General features: G+C 36.3%; 2 protein-coding genes across 4 annotated transcripts in view; both read left to right on the top strand.

The window, feature by feature from the left end:
• The first annotated feature begins 76 nt into the window (after window positions 1-76).
• Window positions 77-5072, top strand: mrps18c (mitochondrial ribosomal protein S18C). Of its 2 annotated transcripts, none has more exon segments than NM_001017092.3 (6): window positions 77-367; window positions 912-958; window positions 1905-1988; window positions 2925-2982; window positions 4089-4148; window positions 4302-5072. In NM_001017092.3, coding segments are annotated over 6 exon segments (396 nt in total). In that variant the 5' UTR covers window positions 77-285; the 3' UTR covers window positions 4367-5072.
• Window positions 5073-8211: 3139 nt separating this feature from the next.
• The window catches only part of LOC100492437, a 146279-nt gene continuing 138859 nt past the window's right edge, over window positions 8212-15631 (top strand). For both annotated transcript variants that reach the window (XM_002934976.5, XM_031890921.1), the window contains exons 1-3: window positions 8212-8312; window positions 10407-12552; window positions 13070-13184. In XM_002934976.5, coding sequence (XP_002935022.3) covers window positions 10407-12552; window positions 13070-13184 — 2261 coding nt within the window. In that variant the 5' untranslated portion in view covers window positions 8212-8312. The remainder of the gene's footprint in view (window positions 8313-10406; window positions 12553-13069; window positions 13185-15631) is intronic.

Here is a 15631-nt window from a genome sequence, read left to right as displayed (position 1 = left end):
TCATTACGTGCGCGTACTGGAGGCGCACAGAAAGGGGTTGGGAGAAAAGGCTGCGCAATTATTATATTTGACATTCCTGCATTAGTTTATCTAGCATATAGAGTACGGAAAGCCGCATTTCTTTTAACAACTAACGCTGGTCAAACATTTCCCATTTCCGCTGGGGAACGTCAATGCAGGCTTTTGTTGCGACCGGCGTTGTTTAGTGCTGCACCATTTGGGGATGGGAAGGTGTTTGCAGGGTGCTTCCGGTTCCTTGGCAGGTCACATTATAAGACATATAGGATGGCGCTGCTCAGGGCAATGAACAGCCTGGGAAGTAGGCATGTAACCTCGGATGTGCGAAGCTTTTGGGGAGCTTTGGCAGGTTAGTGCCTATGGCCAGTGCTTACATTCATAATGTCTTGTCCAGCCAGTTTCTCTTTAAACCTTGTATTCCCCTTTGGTACTGACATTTATTAAACATACTTCTGAGTTAATATCTGATATCATATGTATTTCTTTCAAAGTAATGTTATGCTCCCATACTATAGCAATATGTTCCATGTTCCATTTTCATTTGTAAAGGAGCCTTCATCTCTTTATTTTATTTAATCTGGAAATGATTGTGTTATATAGATGCATACTCTGTGGACGCTATATTTAATTGAGGTATTTGACCTGCATTTAAATAAATTGGGAGAATAGTACAGGGTTTAATGTATGTTTCTGTTCAAATAAAACTATAATGTCCTAAGGTGCCTCTACAAATCCACAAAGTGCTGTTTACATTAATTTTATTAATAGCTTCTAGGCTGTGTCCAATGTTTATGGATTTTATGCATAATGGGGACTATATGTTTCTGTGAATGAATGTGCAAAAGGAAAATGTTGTAATTCTTTCTTTTAAAAATTGTTTTTATTTTCTTCAGTACTGCGGCAAGGAAATCACACATTGCAACAAGTTCACGAAGATATGGTGAGACAAATAAACCTTGGAGTTGCAGACTCTGATGGATATATTGTTTTATTTTCCACAACCCTTCCTTAGAGTAGCTTAAAGCTGGCTATACATGTTCATATACACTCATTTGGCTAGATTGCCAAACAAGCGTACTTGTGTTAGATGGTCACCCTTGATGCGGGGCCATATTGGGAAGATTCTATTATTAACTTTGGGACTAACAATTAGATTGTACTGCAAGTTAGGGATGAACCAAATCCACTATTTTGGGATGTGCCAAACCCTTTGTGAAAGATTCGTCCGAATACCGAACAGAATCCAAATATAAATTTGCATATGCAAATTAGGCTATGGAAGGATTAAAGAGGTTAAAAATGATTGACTTCTGCGTTTATGTGATGAAAAGTCACGTGATTTTAATGATTCAGATTTGGTTCGGCCAGGCATGTGGATTCAACTGAATCCAAGTCCTGCGTCAAGTTGGCAACTTTTATTAGCTTATTTATTGTCAGCTTTACTATCACATAATTCCTTCCTTTCAGTATCCTCTGCCATCCAGTAACCTTATTGTCACTTCATTCTCTCCATTACCTTCCCATTCCCTTCTATTCAATGAAGTTATTACATTTTTTAGGCTAAAGTTTACCCTTTACCTTTAGCTACCTTTTTCTCTAATGTACTTACAGTTCAGCTTGTCACTCTAGGGGAGTGGCAAATCCTAGTTGAACTAGCCTCTGCAAATGGATTGGCACTGGTAATGTTCTGCATATACATCTACACAATGCAGCATGACACAGTTGGTATGTCCGAATCTTGGTTAGGGGCATGTATATTTAGCATTATTCTTTTTGAACTAGACAGATATAAAGACAGCTATTTATGTGAGATGCTTCAGGTTTGTGTTGGATAATTGCATATTGCCTTCAGCATACAAGTCATTTTACTATTCTTTTAAATGCAGCCCCAGCAGATGGAAAATCCTTATAAAGATCCCCCCAAGAAGTGCATCTTATGTGGCGTTACTGTCGACTACAAAAATACACAGGTGTGTGACTGTCCATGGAATATAAAAATATCCTCCCTGTGTTCACTAATTTATATATAAAGCAGAGTTTACTAAAAGCTGCTATATTTAGTACTTAAAGGGCACTTATCACCCTAAAATTGTTTCCCCCACCAGAGGTGCGGGTTAATAGATTATTCCTTTTGGTAAAAGGAAGAGTGAGTCTAATCATGAAGGCCTACCTTGTGCTCATTGAGCAATGATTTCTAAGGATTTCACTTAAAGGAGACGGAAAAGTAAAAACTAAGTAAACTTTATCAGAAAGGTCTATGTAAATACAGCCATAAACACTTATGCTGCTCCGAGTCCTCAGTGAAAAGAAACACCACGTTTCTTTCTTTCTATTCTGTATATATATATGTTCTGTGTCAGACTTCTCTCAGAAAAAATCCTTCAGCCTGCTCAGTTTGCTCCTCTCCCCCCCCCCCCCCCCCCCCCCCCCCAGCATCCCTGCAGTAATGTGAGCTAAGAGCTGTTCCAGGGTGCAGCGTGTAGGCACAGAAGTGACGTTAGAACAAAATAAAATGGCAGCTGCTATCTAAAACAAACACAGAGAAATTCTATGGCTGTTTACTAAAGTTTGGTAAAACATTCTGCAGAATAAATATAGCCTTCTAGCTTGCACTATTGTAACTAATCTATTGGCAGTAAAATGCCTCAGAAGCTTTCTTTCTCCTTTTATAGATAAGTAGGAATAATGACAACTCCCTGTGGTACCACAGTTAGGGTCTTGGGTTATTTTGGTACCAGAGATGGGAAGTTTCCCTGTTCCATTACAAGATACATATTCATATGAAGTTTCCAGGTTTAAAAGTGTAAGAAAAATAAATCCTGTATATAACTGAAAAATGTTATAATTTTAATCAACGTATGTTTTTTTTGTTATTAAGGTGTAACCAGACTTTCTTTGTTCAACAGCTGTTGTCTCAGTTTATTTCACCTCACACTGGTCACATCTTTGGCAGACACATAACAGGTACTTACACATTTTGGGGGTGGGAGGTAGTTGATGTTGTGTATTAACCTAACAGTTCCAACAATATTCAGTGTGTCTTGTAGTACATACATAATGCTCACTTATTTGTTTAAGGGAAATTTCATTTTAAAAGCATTAGGTATGATAGGGAAATTATTATTATTATTTTTTTGTAACTTAAATTTTATTGGTATTTATACACAATAATTGTAACAGGCATTCAAGAGGTCAATGACAGCAATGTTACAGTGTAGTCAAATGATTCAATTGAATTGACCTTATCTCAGGGTACATAACAGGTCTGTTTATTAACATTTCTTATTAATTGGGTGGTCTGAGTTATCTTAGATTGATAATAATGCTTAGAAAAACCAGTCGTAGTTGTCAGTCATAGTAAGAGAACAAGTAAAAAAAAAAATAAATGGGGGGGGGGGGGGGAGAAAAATGAAGGGGAATTTGGGTCCCTTGGGGGGGGGGGGGGGGAGAGGAAGAATTGGTCATGGTTGTGAGTCGGGTAAGAGGGTTAATCTTGTATAGGGTTTAACCTGCTCAGTGCCCTTATATTGGTTATATAGTGGTCCCATATAGACCAGACTTTCTCCCATTGTTTGCATCAGTCACGGATGTTGGCTGTCATGTGTTCCATTTCTCTTATGTCTCTCACCCTCGAAAGGACATCTCCAAGCTTGGGGGGTAGGGGGTTCTTCCACTGTTTAGAGATCGCGAGTCTAGTGGCTGTTAAGATAAAGTTTGTCAACCTTTCTTCTGCAGCTGTATTATCTAGGATTGGTCTACCCACTAAGGCTGTGTAAATACCCATTCATCTAGAGAGAGAGTCATAGAGGTAGTCTCTTCCCACTTTGGGAAATTATTATTATTAGGCCAATTATTACAGTATAACCACCTGCACTTACTGTCCTGTGTTTTAGGGCAAGCTCCTAATTTTTACAAAATTCTAAACCTTGCTTGGTGATTCCAGATTCCAGTTCTTCCACGTATAAAAATCATTGGTTATTTCCAATCATTTGTTTTAAGCACTGGTAGCAAAGTTTCCACAGTTTTTGCACATGTTTTCAGTGTTTTAGATGTTTGTCTTTTTACTTCAGGGTTGTGTGGAAGGAAACAAAGAGCAGTCTCAAAAGCCATTAAAAGAGCGCATATTATGGGTAAGACAATAGAACCAATATTTGTATTCAGATCTAAATATAACATGTATTTGTGTATAATTATAAGCATTGTTGTGCTGTATTCTTATGGATGGGTGGATTGATTCTGCTGGATGCTTTCAGTACTAATACCTTTTTTATTTTTTAAAACAGGATTTATGCCTGTCACATACAAAGACCCTGCATTCCTTAAGGACCCCAAAATCTGTGAACCCTAAACTCTGGATGATGTCATGAACTCTAGTTTATAATTTGTTTTGTTAATAAATATTGTTTTGTCATAAGTGGCTGCTTAAGTATGTATGTTAAAAACTAAATGAAGATAAATAAATTCAGGAAAATTGCACCAGACTTATACAAGATGCTTATACAATTATTATCATTCATAGGAGTGTGTTAATAGCACTTAAACTCAGGCCTAAAATAATGACTGGTTTTAGCATATACTTAGATGAGTATAGAAAGTGTGCATGGGCATACTGATATTCCCCAGGGTACATGCTTTATAAGCAACAGCACCTCTGTATGTATTTTGAAATGCTTGTATTTTCTATGTGCCAACAACTAGAGAAAGCTTATAGGATACATCATCACACATTTGCTTTTTTTTTTAAAAAAACAATATTTGTATGTGTTTCAAATATCTGCTTTTTATATTTTATTTACAAACGGAACCAATTTTTGCAGTACTAGATAATGGCATGCTATTGCCTCAGAAGTACTGGTGTTTATAGAATTATATAATTTTAAATATATTTTCTTTCTCTGACTGCTTATAACAAGCTCTTAAATTTACTACTCATTGGTTTTCAATAAAAGCAGCGGTAAAGGCTGTCTGCCTCACTTGTGATGTGAGGAAGTGAAATGTCTCTAATCAAACAAGAAAATGTTGATTTTCCATTACAAGTAAATTCTTTGAAACTACCTTGAACCATCCCTTTGCTTCTTCACCACCACCTTTCCCTTTACTTCTCCTTTCCTTAATCACACACATTTCCTATCTGCCAACATACTTAAGGTGCAGATTTATCAAAGTGTGAAATTAGAGCTCATTACAGAAAAGTCACCCACTCTCTATTCATTCCTATTAAATTTTTAGTAGTGTCAGTTGGTGAAAGTGAAGTCAATAAAAACAGAATACAGGGCTTCACAAGATACTTGTAAATGGGTACAAATAACTGATGAATCTATCCACAAGGTTAAATAGCAGAGTATCAGATCTATGTAAAAATGTACAAATATCCAGTTAAAATGAGTAATGAGAACAATATACATACATAAATTGTTCACCACAGAGTTCCAAACACATATTTACCTAGTAATAATATGAGACATTGAATTCTGCATTCATACCTGCTGGTATTCTAGTATTTAAAGTGAATACTAAAAAACTCACGTTTTTGGATCATTTTGGACAAATTACTGCCTCAGATATTCAAGCCCACCTTCACTATTCCCTGAATACTGAAATATCTCAAATCGTGTGGAAAAATGTCTTGAGAAATTCGTTTCTTTATGTGTGTTAATATCAGATAGATAGTTTTTTTTGTTTTTTTTTAAATAGGGCTGAAATAGGGCATTTTATGATAAGTAGTTTTTTTGAGTAGAACAATGTTGCTCTCGTTAGATTCCTGAAGTTATTCCGTGGAATCAGTTCATCTACTAAGCCTAGGCCAAATTCTTACAAGTTTTTGTAAGATTTGTAAATGTGTCACATTCTCAATGTGAATCTTGCTGCTCCTCTATACCTTTTCCAAATGGTCTTTCAGATTTTCTGGCAGCCATTCAGGTATGTTGGGCTCCTCCGAGATGGCTGAGTAGGTGACCTTGTTAAATTCAATTCAATCATAAACTGGGGACATGTTGGAGGCCATTCTGTGAGTGATGATCCAAAACAACCACCAGTCCACAGCTGCATTCAAGATCTTGAACAGAAAGATTTTTTGCAGCTTTTAAACCACCTCACAATTTTATGGTAACATTTTTTCATAAAATAGCAGGGAAGTGTCAGATTTCTAAAAACAAAAAAACACAGGAATGAATAGTGAGTGGGTGAGTTTTTCTATGGTGAGATCTTGTCTCGCGTTTTGATAAATCTGTGATGTTTTTGTCACCAAACATGTACTGCACTGCCAAACCATAATACAGTATCTTTATATGGCAAAATGTTGGTTTGAGGTATGTTATACAAAGAAATGTTTGTTCATAGAGAAATTAAAAGCATCTTTTAATGAAATGAAAATATTTTACGTGTGTTGTAAAGTTACATTTAGTTTTATTATGCAAAAAACATTTACATCTCCTACAAACACCTAAAAAAGGTACTTTAAATATTCTATGTACTTCCGCTTGATAATGCTGCAGTAGGGAAGGGACATGAGCAACATCTTCTAGCAAGTCTCCAGCTTGTGTCCTAAATTACAAATAAGAGAGGCAAGATTATGGCAGTCATTAAGGACAGAGCTTCTTTGTGCCTGTTAATACAGCCCTCTGTGCCTGAATTTGAATCACATGCAGACACTGTAACAGACACTGTAAGAACTGGAATGTGTATTCAGTCTGAAAGTTAGTTTCAGATCATTGCATTTAACCGTACGACTGATAGCTGAAGGTTTGTTGAAGGAAGACTAAAATCTGAAGCAACTGAAGCAGTTACCTTAGGCCCTTAGTTCCAGAGTGCCCAGTTAGTGTGAAACTTTACTGTTAAGCTTGTTACGCTGACAGACATTTCCGTAGCCCTTTTGACATTTCAGTTAATCAAAACACTGCCCACAGCAGCCCCTTGTTAAAAGTAGTAGGAAATATTGCTACAATGGTTCAAGCATCAGGGCTTTGCACCCCTCAAAATTTCTTCTTATTTTACTTCTTTGCCTCCACAACTAAATGGATCTTGCATGCACAGAGATTTAGACCTGGGTGCCTTTGTGTGTATATTGAGTCTGTTACTCACAGAGAGATTCTTATAGGGCTTGCATTCACAGATCCTTTCAGTGATGGAGATGCAGGGGCAGAATTCATAAGGTATGGTGCAAATCACATAGTTTCCCAGTCCAACGACAGTTAATTGGGCAGGGTCGGTCAGCAGGAAGATTATATAATTAATCACGGTAATCTAGATTTTCTCTGACTGTTGAGGTGGAAAGAAGAGTTACTGCTGACAGGATTGCATAAGGTGAAAGTGGTCAGAAAAAAGAGGTGATAGGTGCCAATGGAAGAACCAAAATAAAAGGCCAGAAATAATAGGTAATCAGGGCCGCCGCTCCCTATAAGCAGAGTACTCAGTCTGCATAGGGCACCAACTCCCAGGGGGGCACCATCCCAGCTGCTCCAAAAAAAAACATTTTTCTATATTATAACATAACCCTCAACACTGTCCCGCCGGTTTTTATAGCGCATCCCGCTGTCCCGGATAGTTCAATCAATCTATGGGGGCTATTGGGGGCACTTACTATGGGGGCATTGGGCACTGTGTGTGGGGCCGTAATATTTGGGGAAGGGGGCACAAAAGTAAATTTATGCTTAGGGCACCCATTTGGGCACAGGTAAACAGGAAGAAAATGAAAAAGCCAAATAGTCAAAAAGCAAAATAGTGAAGGAGTGTGCCATGCAGGAGGGTTGAAAATTCAACAAAAAACGGGAAAGCAGACCCTCTGTCCAGATTAATTCATTAACCTTTGTTGTAATAGGCTTGTCTGATATATATTTCGTTTGCTTCAAATCTGTCACACCAGTTCCCAGTTTTATGACATTTCACTTTACCCCTCCAAAAAAGAACTTGCAGTTGACCCAGTTACTTTTGTTTTATTGTTCAGCTCAGCATCATATTGCTGCACTATGCCCGGTTTGTTCAACCTACTGTACTCAAACAATGTTTGGGTGTAATGCAGTGTTCATTATCCATTACAGTCATTTTATTGACGTCTTTTGCTCATTAGGGTAAAGAGAAGTGCCAAAAGGCTCATGGTAAATCGCTTTCCTTGAATATATAAGACAAAGCTAGTATAAAACAAGCCTTCCGCCTACACTCCCTTAACCCCATGCGCCTGCGCAGTACAGCCCAGTTGCTAGCGTCTCTCTGTATCCTAGTAACGGCGCTGCTAAAGGATCTGTTGACTGTTAAGTTGTGTCGGAGTTCTAGTTCTAGAAGACCCTTATACAACGCAGGTAAATTACAAGAAAAAAGGCGTGCGTGAAGGAAAACGTAAAGGCGTGTTGTTGTGGCACCGTTCGGTTAATTTAGTTTGTATATACATATATATCTGTAGGTGTACCATATGTATGTGATATTGGTCACCCATGTAGCATGCCGCCCTACATTCTATCAGTTTGATAGAACAGGGAAGGAATGCATATGAGTGTTTGCTACTGTATACAGAACTGTAAGTCGCTTGTCCCCAGGTATTTGCTCAGTAACATTTTATATACTAAGAAATTGTCTCCTGCTGTTGGGTGAGTGATTGAAGCTGTTAAGTTACATACAATAGTTGGTTCGTTGTGTAATGCCAGCAAAACTGAAGCAGTTTATTTGTGGGGAAAATGTGCTGTTATGCAGATATATGCAGTTATACAGTGTTGTACAAGCATAGTATCCAAGGCTATTGTGATCCTTATATCTACAGTTAGCATTGATGTTATATATATATAGTTTATGTATGTGAGTGTATAGATAGGTCAGTATAGGTTTGTGTGCTGGGTTTACTTGGAAGGGTTGAACTTGATGGACTCTGGTCTTTTTTCAACCCAATGTAACTATGTATTATTTCTGGTATCATGGCCATTGCATCAGCTTGCCTTGCTTCATACTACTGTGGAACCGTCTAGGAGTCTCTTTACCTGCAAGGGCAGAAAGCAAAGACAAACCCAATTTTGCCACCCAGCTAAAAACAGCAAATAGAAAAGCAATCCTGCTAAATGTAGTGAAATCTTTTCATAATATAAAATGAAACTATTATCCACCCAAAAACTATGTGGTGGGTAATGAAAGAAAATGTAATTCTAATAAATCTTTTAATATAAATTTATTAAAAATTTTAAGTGAGTTTTAAAATTCTTTGTAAATGAAAGAATGTAGCAGAAATCAGTTCTCCTCTTAATCGTTAGCGTCTGGGTCCTTGTTTCAAACACTTGCAAACACTGCTTACTGGTACTTTGGAAAGTTGCTTAGAATGATATTATCTTTTATGACACACAAAAAAAAAGTTTTAGGCTTAGCCCCAACATTATTTTAAGACATGTTTACAGACCCAGACTGGCAATCTGTTGATTCTGGCAAATGCCAGATTGGCTCCTGTAAGATGCCATAGTCACTATTTAATAGGCTCGTGGGGGGCAGTTTTGGTCCTCTGAGTACTTTGAATCTCAGTCTAGACAAAAGGTAGAGACAAAGTGAAGCACATAATATTCTCTGCTAAATACCTATGTCCATGGCTAATCACAGTTTTTAATAGCCTGATTGCTAACTTAAACATATTAACTGATAGCTTGCATTAGGGAGAGCTGAAAGCATGCATGGGGTGTGGTTATTTATGAAAATAAACATTCTATGGCCTTTCTTTCAATAATTTACCCTTTGGAGGCACTGTATCATAATGTCTTATTAGTCTTATGAGCACCACACTACCATTTTTTTAACACTGTTCCCAGGCATCCTTTCTCCTTTTCATTCTGGGTGCATGCACAGTACAGAGATTAGCAAAGATGATTGGTACTGTGAATGCAGGGAATGCCAGGGAAAGTGAGAAAATGTGGTGGCTCTGGTCCATTTCTCAGGAAAAAGTTCCTCTGTCTGGTCTGGGGTAGCAGGATAATAATTAGAAACACTAAGTGGTTCCTCTATGCTTTTACCTTTATTTCTCTTTTAAATTCTGAACAAAAATTGTAATCAGTCACATTTGTATTTGAGTGGGGAAAATATTTCCAGCTGCTCTCCTATTCTTTTCCTTCTTTACCTTCAAAAGTTGCTAAATACTTTATGGATAGGGACATAGTTGCATTCTGTTACAAAAGTCATGCATGTTACTTGAAATTAGCAGAAACCTGCTCTTTTGTATTTATTTAATTGTTACCTTGTCAATTATGAATTTTAAGGAAAGGAACTGCTTTTAAACTGCATACTTGAAATATATATATAATGAAATATATTTAGCGATACAAAATGACTACAGCTATAATGTAGAAGCAAAGAAATATAGATATGCATTTTCTGTACAGTCTATACACATAATGTACTATAATGTTTTTATGTTTAATTTATTTCAGATGGAACAGTCATTACAGATGGCAAATACATTATCTAATGTTGTGGATAAATTAGATACACCAAGAACGAGTAACCTAAAATTTCTACGTGATAAGAGACTAAATTATTTTTGTGGAAAAAATGCTAAAAGGAGCCTTTCTGATACTGACAAACCCCAGCCTTCTGAGATAAAGAAAAGTTTGCCACATTGCCACCCTAAGAAATCTGAAAGCCCAAGAAGAGCCTTTTCTACACCTTCATCTAAACACTCTTTCTCTACACCTGGTGAAGTCCAAGTAAACCTTAATGATGAAACCAAAGCTGAAGGAACAAATTTACAACCAGGAGCACAAAAAACAAACATTAAGGAGCCACTAACTCATCGGAGTCTATTAAGCAGCAGTTTTGTTTCTGGTTTGGATCAAGAATTGTTGGAAGATGTATGTGTTCCAGAATCTGACAAACTTCAGCATGTCATGTGCTGGGCAAGAAAGTTCATCAACAAATTTGATGGAGAAGAAAGCTCACAAACTGTTACAACCCACAAAGCTGCTTTCTCTGGGGATAATTTAACAGTGGCAAAAAATATAACTGAAGAGCCTAAAAGGAAATCAAATCATAATACATACAAACTAGCTCATACAACCCCATCTACCCCATCTGTCTCAATTAATACTGTTCAACTCACCAACTCATTAGAAGATAATGAACTTAATTTGCATAAATCAGAAAACCTTTTATCTAGTTTTGAGTCATTTACTTTGTGTGATGATTCTGTGGAATGTAACAGCAGTGATATAAAAAAGCTTGCTAAAGAAGAAGAAACGAGAGAAATATTTTGTGGTGACCGAAGCATTAAGCAAAAAACTAGGGCAATTTCAACTTTATCGGCTGGCAGGACAAGTACTGAACAGGATAACTTTACCAAGACCTTTTATCACTGGAATAACTGTCAGGATGAGAAAGAAGCTGATCGAATTTTTGAAACATTTCAATCCTTGGAAAGATATGGAAGTGATCCAAATGTTTACAAAAGTAGAAGCAGAATTTATGAGACAAAATCTGATTGTGAAGAGAAAGATGATATTTTGGAAAGAGGTATACTTCATGATGTTGAACACATTGAAAATTTGGATTCTGGTTCAGAGAGCAGCAGAGTAAAAGACTCTGGCACATACACAAACTATTTTGAAAGACTTAAAGATAGACCAAGTTCTGCAATGTCTACTGTTGACACAGAAAGACTTAATACTCTTCTATTAGATCTTGGCATTAACCATAAAGGGTCAGAAGAGAGGCGTTATCCCTCTGACACTGATGGATCATGGACAAGCAGAACATTTTTAGTGAAAAAATTTGCAGAATTTGAGACTGCAGAAAGGGGAGTGATTGCAAAGTCACATACTGACAGTTTACACAATAAAAACCCAGAGCAACAGTCTTCCATCAGCCACTTAGTTAAGTGTTTACCAGATGACATTTCCAGCACATCATCTAAGTTGTGCCCTGTGTGTGACTTTTGTAATATTTCAGGTGGAAGTTGGTGCACAGAATGTGGCTCTATATTACTTGATTCACAAACAAAACTGAATGGAAAACAGACAGAAGGGAAGTTGCAAGTAAAACAGAAAAAAAATCAGGATGAAATGTGTTTTACTAGGAGTTCCAATGACTTTTTAAATTATAGTAGGAATTTGGATAAAACATATGTATCAAATGTGATTGCTCAAGATAAAAAGACACCAACATGGGAGGAAAACTCAGATGTAAATTCTGATGGTAATGAGAGTGTGTTGGATAAATATTTCTTTTATGTGAACCACTTGGAGATGATAAGAAGCAAAGAACAAAAACAAGAGACAAAACATTTGCCATCCAACAACAGCTCAAGTGACTTGTCCAGTGAAGACTCTTCTGAAGAACATATTGAAGTTTATTCACCAAGCAGAATAGCAGAGCTTCATTGCAGGTTTATTTCAGAAGATGATTCTGAAGAAGATGAAACCCACTTTTTAGAGGGTGCGCAAGTTGCATTTAAACGAGAGGTAGCATACATTGGTGAGCAGGCAAAGGGGAAAGGTCAAACTTCATTCAACAACCATTTGAAAGAACTTGGGATGAAAAAATATGGTCCAAAAGCTCAAAAAGATCTGAATGCTTCCCTAGGTAAAGACCTATCTGACTTCTGATAATTTGTGCTAAAAAAGACTGCTGCCTAAAAAAGTGCCAAATTATATACTGAAAATATTAAACATCAGTTAATAATGTTTGCTGTTCATTATTGTAAGAGATTTAATACACTATTTTTACTATTATATAATGCTTTTTTCTGCGATTACTTAAAGATAAAAAATAAAATGTATCCAGTCTCCAGCATACACAAGAGACACATTTTATAAAGTGAAAACATATGCTGCTTTGTGTGTACACATGAACAAATTATACATTTTCCCAGAAATCAATGAAAGCATTTTAATTGAAATAAACAATGGGAATTAATTTTTTATGGTATTAAATGTTTTTGTTTTGTGTGGAAATAATTATTTCTGTACCAGATTTTCTATATTCAAGTGAAAATATTTAAAGATATCATTTTAGATCATAAGGCAGCAGTGACATGACACATATAATAATATCTAATAAATACAATTGTTTTATAACTAAATGTTATTAAATATTTTAGATAGAAACCTGCCAAAGGACACACACATTGCATCCAAAGTGACTGGTTCTAAGAGACATTGGGAGAAGTCCAGTATTGCATGGGCCTCATTCACACATGGAGAGATGAAGCCAAGGTTTGCTTATTTTCTTGTTTTGTACAAATTGGCATTTGTTATCCAAAGTCAGTAAGACCTTAGGATCTAAGTGGAATATAATGGGGAAAATGTATTTGTAATGCAAGGTGCATGTTTTGCAGAATTTTGAACATTTATTTCTGCTCATAGTTTGTGAGTTGGAGACTAATAGAAGTTCACTTAAACTGTTCCCTTTATAGTATTTGTATAGTTTTAGATTCAGTAAATAATACTATTGTTCTGTTGTTACATAAGATACAGTAAATATATCACACTTCACAGGCTTTATTTTAGAGGAGGGGTACAACAAAATGTGTCAGTCTGGATTCTTGGAATGTCTTGAAATGATTCCAGAATCTCAACCAAAATGTTGACACCAATATATTTTATGTATATATATATATATATATATATATACTCATTTTTAAAATTCTAATTATTTGATTCAAATAAAAAATGTAGTCTATGTGAGATGGCCTTCCTGTAATTCAGAGCTTTCTGGATAATGGTTTTCCGGATAACAAATCCCATACCTGTACAGGCATAGGAAAGTGAGTTGATTTTGGTTGATGACTTTATTCCCCAGAAAATCTTTTGCAGATACCCATGACTCTGATTTATCATGACTTAGCTTGGTTCTTGATATCACCTGCTGGTTTATTTAACATTTAGGAAGTGCTGTAAATGATTTATTCACGATGATGACAGAGAGAATGTATAAAGCTAAAACATAAGTAAAGGAAGGGTCAATCACCCTCTACTGCACAATTACAGAGAGAAGTGAAGTCTAACAGAGCTAAACGTTCAGAATGTGAATGGCACCTGTATGCATAAAGTTAGCCGAGAATGTTAACACTTTGCTGTAAAGTTACATGTTTCTGTTCCATGTCAATGCTATATAAGAAAACAACCAAATTTCTCTAAAAAGGCTCAAAATTAAACTTTAAGAATTTACACAAAAACGTGTTATAGCTGAACTATGGCATATATCCTGAATTATCTCTCAATTGTGTTATGTCATTTCACAAGATTCTTAGATGCAATGTAACATGTACCTGAAACCCTAGATGGCGCAAGTGAGTTAGATTTCTTTGAAATAACAAAAGCCTGCTTTGAAAAGAAATCAGTGCTAACAATCATTTTATATTTTGCTACTCACAAATTCAGTGTATCAGTAAAAGTCTAGATTTTTATTATAAATATATAAAGGAGGGGTACATTGTGCAAACCACTGTATCACTATACAACTTGGAAGGTGTGTACATTCATATCTCTGTGCTCACCACGTGCACCAACAGCAATCCCTTTTCTCCCCATGTATATTTTTGGCTCTGGATTGCATGTCCTTAATGGGCTTCATCTTCCATTGGCTATTGTTCTGCCACTGCACCTTTGTAAATAAATACAAACTCTTGAAGAAGCATTTGAGAATACACAAGCAAAATATGGTTAAATGTAAATGGAAAAAAGTATTGGTTGGATCTATAGGGTGGGCCCAATCACAGAGCTAAATGATGTAAGTAACTGTCAATGAACAGTCCAAGCCCCCTATTATGTAATGTCTATATTTTGTTTAGAAATTTAGCGCATAAGAAATGAGTTTGACATTGGCTCCAGCTCCCTCTTTTTAAACATTTTGTAATTTTTTTTTTTATGTATGAACATTTGTTCATTTTTCCTTATCCATGCATGCTCTGTAATGGGCATCTAGAATTCAGAGTAGGTTTCATCAATCATAATACAACTTTATTAGCCCTTACTATGGTAAAGTAAAAAAGAATCCTCCTGACAGTTGTTCCTGGATTTCATTTAGAATAGAATAAAATCCTTCCAAATGCATTTATGTTACATTGGTGGAAAATTGAAGATGATTGGCTCCAATTTTCAGGGCTCAGCCCACCCTATCTCACATGGGCTCCTGTTATGCTTTTGAATTAAAATCAAATAAATGAATACACTATACTATGCAGCAAATGTAAAGAAAATTGTCTCGCTTTTAGCAAGTGCTAAATGTTTCGAGCTATTCAGTGGATATAATTGGAAAAAATAGTACTTCCTACCAGAAAGAGCCAACTAGTTCATCTGATTTTTCCATTTACTTGCTTTTTTGTTCTTATGACTTTAAATGAAACAACATATGGTCATGTGCATTAGATGATAGAAGAGAATATTTTCAGAGCTCTACATATACAGGTGTTTGGTTGTCTTGTCAAACACAAGCCAAAGAGAAATAAATTCAACCACTTATCCCATGGGAGGATCCACTGGTTATCAAATCAGTATAGCCAAATTGCACAGATTTGACTTCTCACTCAGGAGAAGTGTACAGAAGTGCAACCTGACCATATCTGTGTTGGCCTATGACTGAATATTAGTGTTGAACTGGGTCTCTGGTTGGACTAAGGGTTTTGAGGGACCACAGCCTTTAGGGGGCCATTCACGCTAAG

This window comes from Xenopus tropicalis, chromosome 1 (assembly GCF_000004195.4).
Source record: "Xenopus tropicalis strain Nigerian chromosome 1, UCB_Xtro_10.0, whole genome shotgun sequence".
Taxonomy (NCBI): domain Eukaryota; kingdom Metazoa; phylum Chordata; class Amphibia; order Anura; family Pipidae; genus Xenopus; species Xenopus tropicalis.
This window is presented reverse-complemented; position numbering and strand designations above follow the sequence as displayed.

Bases quoted from the DNA above. Each gene is read 5' to 3' on its own strand.
- mrps18c (XM_012963285.3), top strand. From the start codon at position 338: ATGTGCGAAGCTTTTGGGGAGCTTTGGCAG. The intron at 2,983-4,088 runs GTACTTACACAT...TTTTTACTTCAG, and splicing joins CTTTGGCAGACACATAACAG to GGTTGTGTGGAAGGAAACAA. The intron at 4,149-4,301 runs GTAAGACAATAG...TTTTTAAAACAG, and splicing joins TAAAAGAGCGCATATTATGG to GATTTATGCCTGTCACATAC.